Genomic DNA, 20137 nt, shown 5'->3' on the forward strand with positions numbered 1-20137 from the left:
GGACCACTGAAATGTTTTTTCAAAAACCCAAAAGACCCTTTTAAATTGTCAAATGCAGTACTGACACAGAAAGCTGTAAGAAACAAGTTATGCCTTAATTAATTATTATGAGGCAGGCACCCTGTAACACTACCCAGATCAAGAAACAGAACTTAACCTGACACCTTCCTACCTGTGCTCCCATTCACCTCCTCTCCTCTACAACGTGATGGCTTCCCACCTGGTCAGTCTGCCTCTAGCCTGTCCCCATTCAGCACAAATAACTAAATTTGCCTGAGCACATCTGCTTTGTCTTCCACTATTTCCTCCTTGTTCTTTATACCTGGAATGGCTCTTCCACTGCTTTCTTTCTCATGCCTTTAGTTTGATGAATCATAGCTTCACGGCCACCTCCTTCATGAATGGGCTGATCTCTCTATACTCACATTGTCTGAGTAACTCAATTGCATCAGTTCCTGTCTTGTATTTTGGTAGCTGGGGAAGTGTTAATCTCTTGTCTGGATATCTTGGGTTTCCTAAAGACCTCACCTTAACTACCTTTGTAATCTCCAAAGAGTCCATCACATTACCTAATACATAGCAGACAAGAAATTCAACTTTATTGCATTAAACTAAATAACATAGTTGAACTAGAATAGTGATTTAGTAAAACTTTTGGGAAAAAAATGTTATTCATTAACAAAATCAACTTCATGCCCTTACTTAAAGATGAATTTAGGGGCCAGTAGGTGGCTTAATGATTAAGGTGCTGGACTCCCATATGACTGGCCCGGGTTCAAATCCTGGCTTACTTTCTCACTTTCCCTCTTTCTCTCGCTTTCTCTCTCTGTCTCTCTGGTGAAGTGCCCTATAGGAAATTAAATAAATAATAAGAATTAATAAAATAAAAATATTGTAAAAAAAGAAAAAGAAGACTTTATATAAGACATAGTACACACACACACACACACACACACACAGAGTCCAGAGAGCAAGGCAATGTTGCAAAAGTGATCAAGTAATATTTCTGAATCTCTTATCTTCTCACTTAGTTTTCAACAGGTATTTGAAACTTCAACACTGAGATGGTACTGGCAGTTGGGACAGAATAATTCTTCATTGTAGTAGACTGTCCCTACATTGTAGGATATTTATAATTCCTTCTCCCCCCAGTATTAGTACTAGCCTTTAGTCACTGTGACAACTAAACAAAAATGTCCCATACAATTACAATCAGGGTACAGAAGAGAACACACAGTCTACCTCTTGTTGAGAACTGGTTAAATTATCTTTAATGCTTTTCCAATCTCTGATGTGTGTTTCTTGTCAAATCCCAACAACTACAGGCTATGATGTCAACAGGAAACAAATCAGAATCACTCTCTTATCTATCCAACTGTCCCCTTTCCACACGTCTTCATTAAGACAACGCTATAGAAATGCAGAGTCTAAAGTGAGAACTCAAGCCTACAGAGAAAAAGAAGATACCTTCCGTAGGGACAAACATACTCACAGAGCTACTGCTGTGCTCTCAGTTTACTAATCTGAACAGCAATCTAGTGCTAGAAAATGATTATGAGAGGGACTAGCAGATGGCATAATGGTTATGTCACTGAACTCCTTCCTAGCCAGCTGCGGTTCGAGTCCTGGACCCAGCAATTTAAAACTCACGCCAGGCGCATGTGTGTGCATGCCCAAGATCCTGAGAGGAGAATGGAGGAGAAGGGGTTGCTGCGTGGTCATCCTTCCTGGGTGGTCATTTTTCACTTTCTGTCTCTCTGTCTCTCAGGCAAGTGCACATGACCTATAGCAAAAATTTCTCTTAAAAAATAAAAAAAAAGAGAAGGGTCTGCGCGCTCCTCTACGGCAGTACAAAGCTGTCGGATAGGTTGGCTCTTTGGTCTAGGGGTCTGATTCTCACTGGGACCAGCAGTTAGCGTAATGGCTATGTCACTGAACTCCCATGTAGTCGACTATGGTTCAAGTCTTGGATCCGGTGGCTTAAACTCATGCCAGGCACATGTGCGTGTGTGCCCAAGATCCCAAGAGGAGAAGGGATTGTGGTGTGGCCATCCCCCTGCTGGGGGGGTGATTTCTCGCTTTCTTTCTCTCTGTCTCTCTCTCTCTTTCTGGCAAGCGCATGCACCCTGTAGCAAAAAAAAAAAAGAAAGACAAAAAGAAAATGATTGTCAGAGTGTGGTCTGTGCTATAGATATATTAGGATCATTCAAAGAAGATGTTATATTGTTCGATTCATGAGTCTCAGGCCCATGGAGTATAATGCACTAAGGTGGGTCTGAGACCTGGAAACCTATGTTTTTAACAGTTTATCACCTTAACTGTTTGGCAACCTCACCATATTGGGAACCTATGTTCTTAAAATAAGCACCATAGGTGACTCCAAAGAGAATGGCTCATGGGTGAGTTTAGGGTGAGTTTAAGAAGTCCTGTTCACAGGACCAGCAGTTGGCGTAATGGCTATGTCGCTGCAGTTGGCGTAATGGCTGTGTCGTTGGACTCCCATGTAGTCGACTGCGGTTCAAGTCCTAGACCCGGTGACTTAAACTCGCGCCAGGAGCATGTGCACACATACCCAAGATCCCAAGGGGAGAATGAAGGGAGAAGGGGTTGCTGCATGGCCATCCCCCCTAGGGGGGGATTTCTCACTTTCTGTCTCTCTAGCGAGTGCATGTGCCATATACCCTATAGCAAAAACCTCTCCAAAAAAAAAAAGAAAGAAAGAAAAAAGAAGTCCTGTTCACAAGATCTCTACCTATGTTGATTTCAATATAGAATGTTCTTTGGCCATAAGTCTAGACTTTAATTCCAAGCATCAGTTTCTTTATTTTCAAAATGGGAAAACAAAACATACAGGAAACAAGAAATGGAAAATTATTTGTTGATGATAACACGTATGTTGATGTGTTTGAATGAGCCAATATACAGTGTATTTTGGATGGAAAATCTCATTTTATATGCTATAATGATGTATAGTAAATAAATGTAAAGAAATAAATTTAAATAAAAAATATAAATATAAAAAAAACACATTTATTTATATATCTACTTATTGTGATTGTTCAAGCCAGCAGGTCTGGGACTTGAACTATGGTAAGCCATGTGGGAATTCAGCACCTTAATCACCACACCACCTGCTGGCCTTAGGGGAGTTTTAAAGAAGGTGCCACTCCAAAGAAGTTAACAGGGGTCCTAGAGACAAACTAGCTTAAGAACACTTTTCGTAGCAAAGGAAAGGAAGCAACAACAGAGAAAAACCAAACAGAATTTCACGTACATAAATTGTTTAAAACAGATTATCTGACCACTGTTGCTGATTTCCTCATGAGACCAAATTAGTTTACATTCAGACTAAGAAGAAGACTTGGAGAAAGATGAAGAGGAAGTAAAATTAGGTCTTACTGAAATTTTTGCCAGAGATCTACAAGACTAATTAATTACAGATGATTGAGAGTTGACTAAATCAGGTCTTTTCTTTCTAAGAACATGACATCTATAAAATGAAAAAGAGAATACAATAAATGAATCAGTATTTGGACAGCTTTAAAGTAATGAAACTCTACAGAACTTAATGAAAAACTCTCAGAGAGAACTCTGAGGTCCAAAATGAGGTCCCCAGACTAGCAGTATAGAGGCACCTGTTAGAGATGTTCTTGGGGCCAGCAGGTGGCATGGTGGTTAAGGGCACTGGACTCCCACATGGCCGACCACAGTTCAAGTCTCGGACTTGGTGGCTTGCTTTCTCATTTTCCCTCTTGCTCTTGCTCTTGCTCTGTCCCTCTCTGGTCAAATTAAAAGAAATACATATATTAAAAAGAGAGAGAGAGATGCCAAATCCAGGTCTCTGTGAGGCTCAACAGTCTGTGTTGTAACAAGCTCCAACGATTATTCTGACACCAAACTTTGAGAACTGTTGCTGTAGCTTGTTTCCAGACTGACCTTAAAGTCGATACCACTCTCTGGCTTTGTGGTTTTGTCTGGAATTTAGCTGACATAAACTATTTCAGAATTCAAAAGGAAGGCAGTTTGTCTAATAGTCAGACCCCTTCTGTGTTGGTGACTAGTATGCTCCACACCGGTTAAAGAGGACTGGTAAGGGTTTGAGATCTTGAAATGAAAGGTACTAATTATTTTACTAATTATGTTTTACATCTCCAGTATCTCTGATTCTGTGATTATGACAGGTGATTAACTTGTAGTGAAACAAAGTGACAACAAAATATTAGAATTTATGGATTGGAAGTTCCAACTCTGTGCCATTTGATATAATAACAAAATAGCAATTACAAATGTACTGTATTTTGATATTTCTATTCCTTTTTCTTCTTTATTTCTCAGGTTTATGTATTCTCATGCGCAGTGCATTTTTTTTTTGGAGAGATTTTCACTGTAGGGCGCGTGCGCTCGCCAGACAGACAGAGAGAGACATAGAGATAGAAAGCGAGAAATCACCCCCCAGGGGGGATGGTCACGCCGCAATCCCTTCTCCTCCATTCTCCTCTCGGGATCTTGGGCACGCACGCACACGCGCCCGGCGTGAGTTTTAAGCCACCGGGTCCGGAACACGAACCGCGGTCGACTACGTGGGAGTCCAGCGACATAGCCATTACGCTAACTGCTGGTTCCCCGCAGTGCATTTTTTAAATATAAGAACTTTGCTATTTCTTACTACTGTACTTCAAACTATCACATAGAAAGAGGTAAAAATTGTTCTGATCTAGAATTGTGGTAGCAGTGTAGAATAATCCAGCAAGGGTCTCTAAAAAGATATGAAAAGCTGGACCAGCCAGTGGCATGGTTGTTAAGGTGGCTAGATCTCATATGACTGACTACACAGTTTGAATACCAGACCTGGCAACTCAAAAAACATCCCAGGTGTATATGCGTGTGTGCCCAAAAGCCCCAGAGGAGAATGGAGAAGGGACTGTGGCATGGCTGTCCCCTCTGGGAAGTGATTTCTCATTTTCATTTTCTCTCTCTGAAAAGTACATACACCCTATAACAACAACAACAAAAAGATATAAAACACTTCTAAATTATTTTCAAAGAATATATTAGTGATATTAAATTGTAGCAAAAATTACACAATAAAGAAAACTGTGGACCAATTTTACTGATGAATATTAATGCAAAAAGCCCAGATAATATCATATACTTCTGATGGGCATGTAAAACAATCTAGTTCCTTTGAAAAACAGTCTGGCAGTTCCTCAAGAACTTAAATATAGAGCAACCACACAATCGTGCATGTCCAAGAGAAAGGAAGCCTTTTATAAAAACAGGTACACAAATGTTCATAGCAGCATTATCCATAATAGCCCTCAAATGAAAACAACCCAAGTAACCACCAACAGATAAATGGATAGATAAAATATGGTATGTCCATATAACAGAATGCTATTTAGTCATAAAATTAGTTGTATATGGAGGCCAGCAGGTGGCATAGTGGTTAAGGGGGCTGGACTCCCACATGGCCAACTGTAGTTTAAGTCCTGGACCTGGCGGCTTGCTTTCTCACTTCCCCTCAACACTCCCACCATCCCACTCTGGTCAAATGAAAAGATAAGTAAATAGGGGCCAGCAGGTGGTGTGGTGGTTAGGCGCTCTGGACTTGCACATGGCCAACTGTGGTTTAAGTCCTGGATCTAGCAGCTTGCTTTCTCAGTTTTTTTCTCTCTCCCTCTTTCTTTCCTCCCTCTCAGGTCAAATTAAAATAAAAATAAATGAATAAAATTAAATAAAAACAATTCTTTTAAAAATAAGTAAATAAATACAGTTAAATAAAATACTTCTTTAAAAAATGAATTATTTTCTTGGGGGTGAGAGGTTTTTGCTACAGAGTGCGTGCACTCACCAGAAAGAGAGACAGAGAGACAGAAAGTGAGAAATCATCCCCCAGGAGGGATGGCCATGCTGCAATCCCTTCTCCTCCATTCTTCTCTCGGGGTCTTGGGCACACACGCACACGTGCCTGGTGTGAGTTTAAGCCACTGGGTCCAGGACTCGAACTGTGGTTGATTATATAGGAGTCCAGCGACATAGCCATTATGCTAACTGCTGATCCCGAATTTTTTTTTAAAGAATTATTTATTTAATTTTATTTCTTCTTATTATTATTTTTTAAATTTTTCTATAGAGCACGTGCACTCAGCAGAGAGAGAAAGAGAAAGAGGGGGGGAAAATGAGAAGGCAAGGTGCCAGGTCCGGGACTAGAAACCATGGTCAGCCGTGGGAGAGATTTTTACTATAGGGAGCATGTACTCACTGGAGAGACAGAGACAGAGAGACAGAAAGTGAGAAATCGCTCCCCAGAGGGGAAGGCCACATCAAAATCCTTTCTCCTCCATTCTCTCAGGACTTTGGGCATGCACACACACAGGCCCAGTGTGAGTTTTAAGCCTCTGGGTCTTGGACCTGAAGCAGGGTCAGTCATGTGGGAGTCCAGCAACGTAACCATTATGCCATCTGCTGGCCCCAGAAAATAAAAAACTTTTATTGATATGTAACTTCTGTGATATAAAAGTCTGTGAAAGGAGAAGGGTTTTTCTCTTAAAACCAGAAGACTTTTTCACAGAAAACTCAGCGGTTAGACATACACACTTGGCTATCAATATTGACCCTTACCTATTTTTGGAAGTGAGATTTTGACCTTGGTAAAGAATAGAGATCAGCAAGTATAAAGAGTCAATAATTTTTTTTCTAGAAATAATTACCTTAATTAAAATTTACTATAGCTTGGAAGCCCTTAAAAATATGTCACCAAATTTTGTATTAAAATCTGGCTTTTTTTTTTTTAGATTTTGTCATAGGGTGAGTGCACTCACCAGAGAAAGTCAGATAGAGACAGAGAGAGGGGAAAAGTGAGAAATCCCCTCTCTCCCTCCAGTGAGATGACCATGCTGCAACCCTTCTCCTCTATTCGTCTCTTGGGATTCTGGGCACTCATACCAGGCATGTTTTCCAAGCTGCCAGGTCCAGAACTCAAACCATGTCGGCCATCTGGGATCCAGAGCTTTAACTATCACACCACCTGCTGTCCCCAAATCTGGCTTACTTTAATGCAAAAAGAACTCTACCAAAAGATCTGAAACTGGGCTGGCTCCATGGCACAGCTATATGTACTTTTCAAGAAAAGCCACGCCCTGCAGGGTGACCATGATTCAAATCCCTGGCCAGGTCAGCCTGAAATACACAGGGCATGTGTGCAAGTGCCCAAGGCCTGATGGGCTGGAGGGATGAAGGAAGGGAATCATGGGATCAGCCTCTGTGGAGGGTGCTTATTTGTTTTCTTTCTTCCTCTTACTCCCATGTGCATGTGCACACTCTGTAACATGAATAAAGAAAAAATAATGCTTTCAACTTTTAAAAAATAATTTTCTGAAGCTAGATAACATTATGAGAGTTGGTTTTAGGGCAAAATACTGAATAGTAGGCATAGGAGCCCTTCTATACACTTGTCAAGCAAGTCAACAATGTTATATTAGTAATAGAAAGAACACAGAGTAATTTCATTTTTCCATATCCAAGATAGCCACAGATGGAAATGGGCCTGTGGCATCTCTAGAATTCTCAGCAGTTCTCAAGACCCTGTTGCTCTAATTCTATCAAAGCTCACTAACAGGTATATTTTATCAGAATTTTTCAAGAGACCCCTTAGCTTCCTTATCTCAGTTACCTTCTACTAACCTTCCTCTTCAACCTGACAAAGAACAGATAAATGCCTACTCACACTGTCAGTTTGTCTACAGACACTACCTGTGCATGTCTGAAAAGAAGCCCATCCTTAAATGAAAGTCAGCGATCTCATACAGAAACTAATGCCTGAATCTCTAGGGCTTGACTGTCTTCCACTACAAATTGTTTGGTTCCATAAGTCTTATGGATTTATGCCTTTTAAAATATGCTCCAAATAGGTGTACAATCTTAAAAGCTTTTATATACCAGGGATAAAGCATACTAATTGCAACAGGGAGTATAAAAACATATTTAGCACATGGGACCAGCAGTTGGTATAATGGCTATGTCACTGGACACCCATGTAGTTGACTGCGGTTCGAGTCCCAGACCCAGTGGCTTAGATTCACACCAGGCATGTGTGTGTGCATGCCCAAGATCCTGAGAGGAAAATGGAGAGAAGGGATTGTGATGTGGCCATCTCCCCTGGAGGAGGGGTGATTTCTCGCTTTCTGTCTCTCTTTTTCTCTGGCGAGTGCACACACCCTATAGCAAAAACCTCTAAAAAAAAAAAAAAATTAACAGAAACCTCCCTTGGATGTCAACCCCAAGAAGGCATGGGCTTTCTCAGATTTGTTCATCACAACATGTCTAGCACCTAGAACAGTATTTGACAAACAGAAGGTGATCAAAATATTTGTCCACTTATGACTAAGTCAATGAACATGGAAACAAAACAGTATACAGTGAACAATAAGAGTATACCATGTTACATGGTGGTACAATTCTAAGGCCAACCAAAGTTAAAAGAAAAAAAAAGATTAGTCTGAGAAGGCAGTCTAAAATGAAGGTTGAGCCACCTTAGAAGAAAGGATTTAGGTGGATGAAGAAGGAAACAAGCTGGCAAGGACCAGAGATGGGAAAGACCAGATGTGTTGGGAAGACAGTGGGAAGGTGTGGGTGGCCAATGGAGAAGGTGTAGGTTTGGGAGGTAGAATAGAGGAGGAGAGTGCGGGGACTGCAGAAGGCCTAGGACAAAATCAACAAATGGATCCCAGTCGGTTGAGATGCACATCGAAAAAATCATTTTCTACACCCTCAATCTCATCCCTAAAGGAGACAGCCTCAGAGAAGATGCAAATCTTAAAGAGCAATTGAACAGTGGGAGCAACAGCCAATCCTAGGGACTCACATAAAAGTAAAATTTAGGTCATAAAAAAAACCTTAAAGTAAGTATCATAGTTTACTAAAACTCACAGTTTATCAAAGAATAATAGGAAGAAACCTGAATTCACTAGCAACTTTCACACAAAGATAAGTCTTTTCTCAAGAGAAACTCACTTTTAATATCACTGCATGGTAAATTTAATAGATTTTTTTTTAAATGTAATGACTAATATTAACCATAGACTGACACTATTTGCTAATTCTGGGAGACCTAGAAATATATAGACGTCAAAAGCTCCAAATGTGTTTTTGTGAGACAGTCACAATTTTGCAGACAGCTTCAGATAAGCCCAACAATTGAGAGGCTGTAAATATCCTTGCTCTTTCATTAATCTCTAGCTATATTTAGTAGCAGGGCTTCCTTTGTTCAAGTTACTTTCAACAAATCCATATTTATGATCCCAAAGGTATGGTACCTTGTACATATGTGTTAAGTGGATAGATGGTTACATAGATGGATAAAAGAATGAGCCATCGAATGACTGTATTAGGATCTTTGAGATGTTGCATACAAGAGGGCTTTAAAAAGTTCATGGAAAATGCATGTTATGAAAAATTATGCATAGATTTAAAAAATTAGGCCACCAGAATAAACTTGTATTTGAATTCAAATTTTCCATACACTTGTTGAAATCTCATATACAAAGCTTCATATATATTGATCCTAGATTTGGCCAGGGCTAAGACTTCCAGGCTTTCATAAACACATCTTCAGTATTTAGCAACAATCAGATGGGCATTAAAATGTCTCACTGGGAGCTATAGAGTTTGGAGTGTGAAGGAAAAATAGTTAACTCTAGACAAGGATAATGATGTGGGTGAGAGCAGGGTGGGTTCATTGAGAAGCCAATGAGGCTTACAATTCAGAGGCCCTCACTTGCGTAGGCCCTTCTGAAGGCTCTTCCAGGAGCGCTAGGAATGTATTCACATGGGGGTGTGATTCTGTAAAAGTTACCACAGTAAGGCATAACAAAATTTATTCTCCAAAAAAGGGCCATCAAAATAAGTTTCAGGCCCTACAGACTGTGGGTCTGGCCTTCTGTAACAGGTCAGAAGAAAAAAGTCAGTAGTAGGAGAAATACTGACGGGTCCTAAGAACAGTGTCCCAGTTGTGGGGACTGGAACTTGGAGTGCCAAATTTCTCAGCAGCTTCTCTTTCCTTTCTGAAAAACAAAAACAAAAACAAAACAAAAACAAACAAAAAAACCCCCCACCATTTCTTAGGCTCATAGTTCTCATATCACGACTTTCCTTTCAGCTTTTACATCTTCTTCCCAAATGAAGTCACAAGAGACATTCAGCTGTTACAAACTTCATGTCAAGCTTTGAAGTGCTTTTTAATAGCAGAAATATTTGGCTCACGTGTGGGCTTTGTAGCTATGGTAAATACCTCTTAGTTATCTGTCGCTACTGTTATTCCACACCTCCAATTTGGAGGAGAAATTCTGCATATGCATTGAGGCACTAAAAAAGAATATTGAACTATATCTTAGCTCCTTTGTGAATGGTTTCCTTTTATTTCTTCTCTCATGGAACTAATACTTTTGTCACATTGTACCGGTTATGGGTGGGAAAGCAGAGACTAGAAGAAGAGAGCTGATTATTGTACCACTGGTTGGCAGTTTCTCTTAGCTTCCTGAAGGTTAAGTGGTCACGTAGCTCCTTAATGTAAGATCGAAGCATCTCAAGGACTGTATTCCGCAAGAATTTTAGACGACTTTGGACAAAATGCTTGTGGTGGTTTAAAAGAGAAGAAACTGACCACAATTAGTATGAGATAAAGATAGGAGGAAAAAGGCCTTATTAGAAGTTCCTACATGAGCATCGACAGACATACAGACTACATGCCCAGATACGTATCAGAATAATATATTTAGAAATGCATTTTTGAGAACATAAAAATAGAAACAAAGGCCACGAAGTAAGCATTTGGGATGGGTCCTGCGTTTTGCTCCTTGATGTAACTTAATTATTTTATGAAGAGATGACAGAAAATACTGTTGCACTCTTAAGTTAAACACTTGACATTTTCATTCCTCAAAATGCAACATTTTAGAAGTCTAGATATGTTTATTAATTAGTGATTATTAACACCCAGTAAACAACATTATGTCTTGTAAAAACACAATCTCTCTTCACAGCATGAAGCTGAAATCTATTATTCCCTGATTCCATATGCTGAAATACACTCAAATGGTCACAAATGACCTTAAGCATTAAATAAATGTAAATGAGGACAACATAGAAAATGTGCTTTTGATTGATAACTAAAAGACTAGGTTGAAAATCACGTCCAAAACTGAAGTCCTCTCCAGAATGGCATGGCCGTCTGCACAATGGAGGAAAGGCTGGCTTAAGAATGAAGGCCACACAAGTAAGGGCAGAATCTCTCCTTCTCTGGACCTGCTGGAGGTTCTCCGGGAAACAGAACTGGTTTGTTCATTTTTTATGAGAAACACAGAGCATACTGCCCCTGTATCAGTGGCCTATCTGAACATTCTAGTGCAGAAGTTAAAAATACAGAGGACACTTCATTACATTCACCAACTGATATAAGAGAAAAAAATGATTGTTGATTCCATAGCCTCATCCCAGTATAACAACCACTTTAGTTTTTAGCACTGTAGCTGTTCATTCATCTTTTTTCTTTCTTTTTTAAAAATAATGTTTTTAATTTATTTTTAAAATTTGGTCAGAGAGAGGCAGTGTGTGTGTGTGTGTGTGTGTGTGTGTGTGTGTGTGTGAAAGAAAGAGAAAGTGAGAAAGCAAGCCACCAGGTCTGGGACTCAAACTGTGGTCAGCCATGTGGGAGTCCACCTCCCTTAACCACTGCACCACCTATCAGCCCCTCTTTCTTTCTCTTTCTTCCTTCCTTTCTTTCTTTCTTTCTTTCTTTCTTTCTTTCTTTCTTTCTTTCTTTCTTTCTTTCTTTCTTTCTTTCTTTCTTTCTTTTTTAAAGAGAGAGATTTTTGCTATAGGGCATGTGCACTCACTGAAGAGACAAAGAGAGATGAAGAGAGACAAAATGAGAAATCATCCCCCAGGGGACTGGCTGCACTGCAATTCCTTCTCCTTCTGGGATTTTGAGCACACATGCATTCCCAGCCTGAGTTTCGAGCCACCAATCCAGGGTTCTAACCAGAGTCAGTCATGTGGGAGTCCAGTGCCTTAATCAATATGCCACCCACTGGCCCCTCACCTTTCTCCCCTCCCCCAAATCCAGCAGTTGAGTGTGAGAAAGTGTTCTTAACACAGAGAAAACTCAAAGGATGACAGATTAACAATAAATAAAATAATTAAAAATGGAATCGTTCTTGTAAATATAGATATTTCAGGTACAAACTACTGAATGATTATCATTTTTTTTAGAGGATTTTTTGCTATAGGGCGCATGCACTCGCCAGACAGACAGAGAGAGACAGAGAGACAGAAAGCGAGAAATCACCCCCCAGGAGGGATGGCCATGCCGCAATCCCTTCTCTTCCATTCTCCTCTTGGGATCTTGGGCACACATGCACACGTGCCTGGCATGAGTTTTAAGCCACCGGGTCCGGGACGCGAAACGCGGTCGACCACATGGGAGTCCAGAGACATAGCCATTACGCTAACTGCTGGTCCCCAATGATTATCATTTCTCTAGGCCTGTTATCAACAGGGAAAAAAATAGAATATAGCATCATAGAACACACCATTGTTTGGCTGAAGGGATGCATATCTCCTGGTTTGGATAAGAATGAACAGAATCTATTGATAAAAGGAAGTGGCTGTGTAGACATTTTTTTTAAAGAACTGTTTTATTTAACTTTAATTATTTTAATTTGATTAGAGGAGGGGGAGAGAGAGAAAAAAAAAAAAGAGAGAGAGAGTGAGAAAGCAAGTCCCCTGGTCTGGGATTTGAACCAGGGTCAGCCATGTGGTAGTCAAGCATCCTTAACCACCATGCCACCTGCCAGCCCGACTATTTTTAAATCATAGAACAGAGTAAGAGTTCTCAACCTTGGCAATATTGACATTGTGGGCCAAACCTTTCTTTGGCATGGGGACAATCCTGTGCGTCGGAGAATGTTCAGCGCCATCCCTGGCCTCTATTCACTACATGCAAGTAGCAACACCACCCCTAAGTCTTGATCATAAAATATGTCTCAGAGAATGCCAGAAGTCCTTGGTGGGGACAGTGTGCAAAACTGTCCCCAGGTTAAGAACCACTGGAATAGAGCCATTTAAGAAGGTCCCAGATTGGACTTTTCTAAACATCCTATTACATCATCTCAACCCTTAAGTCATCCCTGCCTCAGTGTTCCACACTGTTCTCTTCAGTTTTCTCATCTGTTGGTTGGATACAATGTGAGTGACTGCCTGCTTCATAAGGGTCTGGTGAGCATTAAATGAGATAATACTTGTAAAGTGCTTTGATGAGTGCCTGACACACAGTAAGTGCTCAATAAAGGTTTGTTATTGTTATTTTTAATAACCATACATAGCATCAAAAATTCAATTTCAATTGAAATATTTTAAGACAGAAAGATCTCTTACCAGCTTGATATTTTCTGAGTCTTAAATACACCAGCCTCCTGATTTCTTCTGATGATGTCTCTCACATCTACAGGATTCAGTTAAGAAAGCTTTTGCAGTGATTGTCAACTGACTTACAGAAAAGACCCCCCCCCCAGATGCTGTTCCATGACAAATACATGCGACAGCACAGTGGAGAGAAAGAGCAATAGGGTACTCACAGGAAAAGGGGACAGCCCTGGCTCTGCTGGCCAAATGCTGACACACCACAGGCAGACTCTTTTAATTCCCTAGGCTGCAGTCTCATCACCTGTGAAATGTACATTCAAGTAGCATCCTGGCAAGGCCCAGAGTTACAGGTACTGGTGGGGAACAACTGATCCATAGGTACCAGGCCCACGTGCTTAAAAAAGCTAGGAGCCAGGACCAGCAGTTAGCGTAATAGCTATGTCGCTGGACTTTCATGTAGTCGATTGAGGTTCGAGTCCTGGACCCGGCAGCTTAAACTCACGCTGGGTGCATGTGCGTGCATGTCCAAGATCCCAAGAGGAGAATGGAGGAGAAGGGATTGCAGCATGACCATCCCCCCCCTCAGGGGTGATTTCTCACTTTCTGTCTCTCTGTCTTTCCGGCAAGCGCACGCGCCCTATAGCAAAACAAAACAAAACAAAGCAAAACAAAAACTCTCCAAAAAAAGAAAAAAAAAAAAGCTAGGAGCCCAAGGGCAAGCCTTTTTCAGTCACTGGAGAGGGCAATGTCTCTGAGGCTTTCCAAGTTGAAATCTCTCTGATACCCTCCTACATGCTAGCAGGGAGTGGGGTGAGCAGCAAAGCTCGGAGAACCTGCTAAAAAACAAATCATTGAAGGGAAAAAGTCAATCCAGTGAAAGGTCCCTTGAAGAACTGTCTTCGCAGACCTGTGCTTCAGCGGCTAGTCAGCTGCTGGCTTGTAGGGACTTGTACACATTCACTGAAGAGATGTTTGGCAGGGCTGGTGTGTTACATCGCATGGCAGCATCTGTAGGAGGGCCCATTGGGAAACAGTACGTCAGGTTTCAACACCAGGAGAGGCAGGACTTCAGACCTTCTGATCTTGCTTCAACTTCTGGACACTTAATTCTCGGGACTGTTTCTCTTCCTCTCTTTGCTCTGGCCCCTGTGCAGCTCAGAGCGAAATGTATGAACTGATTCTAATGACCGTGGCATATATTCTCCATTCTGACTTCTATTCCGGGCTCCATCACAATTTCCTAGCTTTCTCATTTCCAATTGCCCTCACTTTCTCATTTATTTTATATCGTATATTCTGTGTGTATCACTGTAAGAAGCCTTGAAATCCCTCTTTTGAATAAGGCAGGTTTAAATAAACAAGAAATAAAAAAATAATTCCAGTGAAGGCTACAAGCTGAACTAAATTGGGCCCATGGGGAGGACACCAAGCAGACAAGCGATGTTCCCCCATTGCTCAGAAAAACAGATTTCCTGAATGCTCAAAGCAAGCATTGGCCAAGATCTCCCTGCAAGAACAGAGCCACAGGACGTTTTAACCCAAATCTCTGCTTGAACCACTAGGCACACCCATTTCTTCTCTGAGTGAATAAGCAGGTACTGTGATAGCTTTCTTCCCCCAGGAGTGGGTAGGAAAAATCAATTAGGTCTACTAATGAAGGGCTTTGTTGAGGTTTACAAAAGTGCAATAATGCAGACTTTTTTTTTTTTTTTCTGGGTGAACTTTCCTGTATGCAAATTAAATACCGTTAAATTACATTCATTAAAAAAATAAAAGAGACTAATTTGCCTACTTGTTTTGATTAACTAAAATGACACATCGGCCTACAGTTCTGTCTATTTCAGGAAGAAAGTATTTCAGGAAAGTCTTTTAAATGAAATGTCTTGTAGAAAAGGACAGCTGACATCTTTATTCTGAGAAGAACAAAATTAGTAAAGAGCCGACTGTCAACTGTTTTTGATTAAGATCCCCCACACTCCGGCCACACCCTACTCCACGTTGCCATGGCAGCCAACCGCACGCCATAATGTGCCTGGTACACCTGTAGCGTGTGTGAGTACATGACTAATCTATCAAGCAAAACATATTATTTTGTTAGTGGAGGTAATACTTTTTATAAAATAGTCACAGGGAAGTTAAATTATATAACTCAGAAAACCTATTAATAATTTTTAGTAAACATCTTAACACTATATACTTTTGTACAATTTATAAACCTGTGACTCCAGGTGGTCAGGCTGAAGCAAGCATATATATTTATATTCTAGAAGCTTTTTGTTTTGTTTGTTTAATGAAAAAATTCACAGCAGGATTTAGGCTGCTTTATTTTTAGAAGTGGGCAGGAAATGCAGTTTGTGGTTTAGGAGGTATTTTTAAAAATTAAAACAAATACAAAGAGCAAAAATGGCAATCGTATTTGAAAATATTATCTTAAGAATTAAATCCTGATATCCTGCTCTCACTCTTTACGTTAGGTCAGATTTTGATGGTTCTCCTGGATGGCACTGTGTCCAATAACAGATTTTATCATTCTTCCGTGTCACCTCAGGGTAATAAAGAAAATCCAATCAAATTGAGTCAATATGTCCAGGATAGTGTTCAAGACGACTGGCCAAATCATGTTCTCTGTACTGCACCCACCTTCTGGAAGACTTTAGTGGGAGGGGTTAGGTACAAAGAAAGCCTTAATGTGATTTTTGATTAAATGGATACAGAGCAATCACTTCCAAGCCCCCCATGTGGGCAACTGGACTTCCAGAGCTGTAGTATATATGTTTGTAGCTAAAAAGAAACCAGAATTCTATCTCTAGACTTTCTTCTCAAATAGAGCACAGTTTTAAGAGTGGGGCTCCATTTCAATTTCATTTCAGTTGATTTTTAATTCTTAGATATATACACATATATTTTATAACAGTGACAATACCTTAAATAATTACATATGTTATGTATCTGTAACATATTGTTTAAAATATGTGCCTCCCCCTGTGATTAATAATCGTTATATTTATCAGTAGTTCTCTCTATACAGTTTGAGAGCTGGCATTGCTCTAGAAGCAAGAAAATATTTTTAAAATAATAACACTGTGATTTACAAAGCACTATTTCATTTATGATCTCTTCATTTTCCTTGGAGCATCAAGAGTGAGAATAGGAAACTATGAGCTGTATAATAATAATAATAATAAATCCTACTCATTTTTAATCTCTAAAGATTTTTTTTAATGCTCTATGCGGCAATATTTGCTGATTTAAGGCTGCAAAATACTCTTAAATGTGCTTATGACTCAAATGTATCGAGAGGATGCCATTGAGGTACTATGAACTTTATGTTAGCAATGCCAACTATTACATTACAGACGAGAGGCCCTTTTTTCCAGAGGGTGCTGAGGAAAGGCAAGATGACATTCAGCAAATCATTCTAGTTTTTGGTGAAACAAATTAGTTTCATGGGAAAAAAATGGTAAGGTTTGAAGGCAAATGATCCTGGCTTCTAGTGCTGGTTCTGAGAGTGGCTGTGTGATTTTGGGTAACCTCTCTGAGCTCCATCTCTAAAACAGGAATCATGATACCTATTTTTAAGCTTAAAATGGAGTATCACTTATGATGAGCCTGACACGTAAGAGATACCGAATTCATGTCAATTCATTATCTTTTTGAATAATTCGGGCAAAAGCTTTGGTAGGCTAAAGAGCCTGATGATCGAAACTAAAATGAAGTTTGGCAGGTAAGCTTTATTTTCTTTCCCTGCTGTTCAGAACTAATCATGTGAACATATATATTGTAGAATTTGGATAACTGGAAGGAATCAAAGAACTTCGGCCCTATGGTTTTTCAGCGCCTTTCACATGTATAAACGTGTTCTAGGCAAGGCAAAATTTCTGTTCCACAAGGACAGGGACTAGGTCTGTCTTGTCCACTGCCATGTAATTGCTTCCAATGAGTTGAATTAATTTAAATGAAATTTTAAAAGATATTTGTTGCGCTCCTACCCCACGTGAGGCACACAGGGTTATTTACAACTCACGCAGTAGATGGAGGAACATCTGAATAGGCACTGGAGGGAGGAGCCTGGGCACAGGGAAATGGCCTGGGATCCCCAAGTTGTCAAGCCTCCCCGGCACGGGCTGCACAATCCATGGGAAGCTTCGTTTGTTAATTACCCAAATCAGGAGCACTTCAAATAAAAATAATGTTAAACCAGAGGTATCTCCTTTCAAAAGCACAGAAGATCTACCAATTTTTGGAAAATCCTAAGCTCAAGATCATGATCCAGACTGCGGGAATAAGATGCTTGGGTCAGGAGCACAGAGAAGTGGGCCACCAAGCATTGGAATTCTTTGCACAAAACATGTTTACTAAGGATGGGTCAAGACAAGGCGCTTGTGCTGAGTGAAGTAGTGATTGCAGCCAGAGACGGTTGCTCACCTCTAGGTGTCCTTTTTTTTTTTTTTTTTTTAAATTATGATTTAGAAAAGGCTTAACATCAGTAAAAACCCAGTTTGCCTTTTCTCTCCCCTCTTCCTTGGCCACTGTCATCACCAGCTCTAAGCCTCATTGTGGTCACTTGGCGGTTCCTTTCTTTAAAAAAGGGCAGTGTTAAAGAAAAAGGACCACATTTCACACTATTTAGGAATAAATATGAGGATGAAATGAGCCAAATGATCCCATCTCCAACTTATCCTTTGTTCTCTTGGGGTATTTGTAGGGGGGGCAGTTCTCAGGTAGGGGGCTCTGGGTTAAGCCCAGCAGTGTAGTTAAAGGACCCAAGAGAACCTTAGAGAAACCTACCCATCAAACTGAGAAAATATTCAGGACTTGCAAAATTCATTTCCATCTTAAGTCTTAATCTCTTTGTAGATATCTCTGTTTAATAAATCTCAGATCGACATCTACCTTTCCAGTGTCAAAGCAAAGAGCTCCAGAAGACATAGGCAATCCATGTGATCCAGTTTGATCCAGTTTAGAGTGATAACAAATAACCTCACAACTGGTTGCCATGCTTCTGACATAAAGATTCAGAAGTAATCCATTCATTGCCTCATGTATTAAAAAAAAAAAAAGAAATAACAGAAGATTAAAAGGAGCTATCAGAAAATGCGATATATTTTTTCAAAGGTGAAAACCAGAGTCTTGGAAGCTTAACGGACTAGGAAGTAAGGTGCAGTTGAATTCATTAAATTCAGAAGCCAAGAACAACACAAATAATTTTTAAAATGATGAGAATAATATACAGGCCAATACTCAGATGTGATGTGCCATTGCCAGGTCGATTTTCAATTACATTTCACTGATGTATTCATTTGTTTCTTAATGTGCTCATCTTGCCCATTAAGAATAATTAGCAGCTTTGCTTAGAGATTTACCGGCTCCTTTCAATGTTCCCCCCCGCCCCACCCCAACCTTTCTGTTGTTGGAAATGTTCCCCCCCCGCCCCACCCCAACCTTTCTGTTGTTGTTGTTGTTGACATCCACTTTTACTTTTTTAGAAAGTAATTTTTGGATAATATCCTACAACTGTTATATAATGTAGGCTTCCTAAAATTTTAAAGGAAACATGTAAACAGTAATTTTTAAATAAGCTTGTTTCGATCTATATGCATTAATAGGATGTGATTCAGGGAATTAGTTATTCTTACAGAGAGTGGGCACACAAATAGAAAAAAAAAATTCATTCATATTAACCTCACTCAGTAAAACAGACTACAACGAATGCCAATTTTAAGCTCTGTTAGCAAATCAAGAATAACAGTATTAAAAGCAGGAAAAACACGTTGCCAATTTTAAGGCTTTAGGCCTGCTTTCTCCTCTTAATTAAGAAAAATTAGATCTAGTTACCACAGAAAAAGGTACGTAAACATAGAACTACATGATAAAAAAGTAAACTCCATCAGGTAAGTCCTAAGAGATGAAATAAAACACAACTACCAGTCTGGGTCTGCATCCTGAAAGAACCTACTTTATCTACATTGTAAAGTTCTTCCCCTCCTGCCCTTTGGCACCCTGCTATATTAAACCCATTGTAAACCCCAGCACAATAAAGCACTCTCAGGGCTGAGCTTCTGAGGACCAAATGTTAAAAATCCATTTTCTTGGGAGGGGGCTGTACCAATCATTTCTTTGAAAGGCCGGCAGAGTGAATACAGGATCTGAGATTTCCTCTCTGGTTTCAAGAGCTGGCATGGCATCTCTGCTGTTTAAAGCAAAGGTGTGTTAATTAATGACATTAGCATTGCTTCCCATCTTTGGAAGCGCTGTAGTTTGGCTCAATAATAATTGTAGTACAATTAAATTTACATGCTGACTACAGATGCTTCCCCTAGTTTGATAAAAAGTTCTAATTGGTTTCTGATGCTATTAAATAAGACACCTGCTGACTTGAGAAAAGCCTCAAGTTACTGGGCCCAATCTGAAAGTTTCTGTGACTCAAATGACCTCCTCTTGGACAATAATCCTGCCTTTTTTTTTTTTTCCTCCCCCTCCAAAAAACATCCGCTTGGGCTAAGGCAGCAGCATACCTGAGCTTCCTCTTGCTCTGTTCCCTGACATGTGGAGGAGGAGCACTCTGAAATGATACACGCACAGAATAACTCAGAAGAGAGCAGACTGAGTGAAACAACACCAGCTCATCTTCAGGAATATTTTGAAAAACTTGCGACAGTCTCAAGATCATGATGAAAATCCTGCATATTAAAAAAGCAAGCACCTTTTATGATCTCTT

General features: G+C 40.0%; 1 protein-coding gene across 2 annotated transcripts in view; it reads right to left on the bottom strand.

Annotated features, from left to right (window-relative positions):
• The window catches only part of CAMKMT (calmodulin-lysine N-methyltransferase), a 461851-nt gene that overhangs the window by 48913 nt on the left and 392801 nt on the right, over window positions 1-20137 (bottom strand). Inside the window, exon 7 of one of the 2 annotated variants that reach the window (XM_006159898.3) lies at window positions 13432-13498. The exons of the other annotated variant lie outside the window; for it this stretch is intronic. Coding sequence (XP_006159960.1) covers window positions 13432-13498 — 67 coding nt within the window. The remainder of the gene's footprint in view (window positions 1-13431; window positions 13499-20137) is intronic. 2 annotated transcript variants of the gene reach the window in all.

This window comes from Tupaia chinensis, unplaced genomic scaffold, assembly GCF_000334495.1.
Source record: "Tupaia chinensis unplaced genomic scaffold, TupChi_1.0 Scaffold000661_1, whole genome shotgun sequence".
NCBI classification, from domain to species: domain Eukaryota; kingdom Metazoa; phylum Chordata; class Mammalia; order Scandentia; family Tupaiidae; genus Tupaia; species Tupaia belangeri.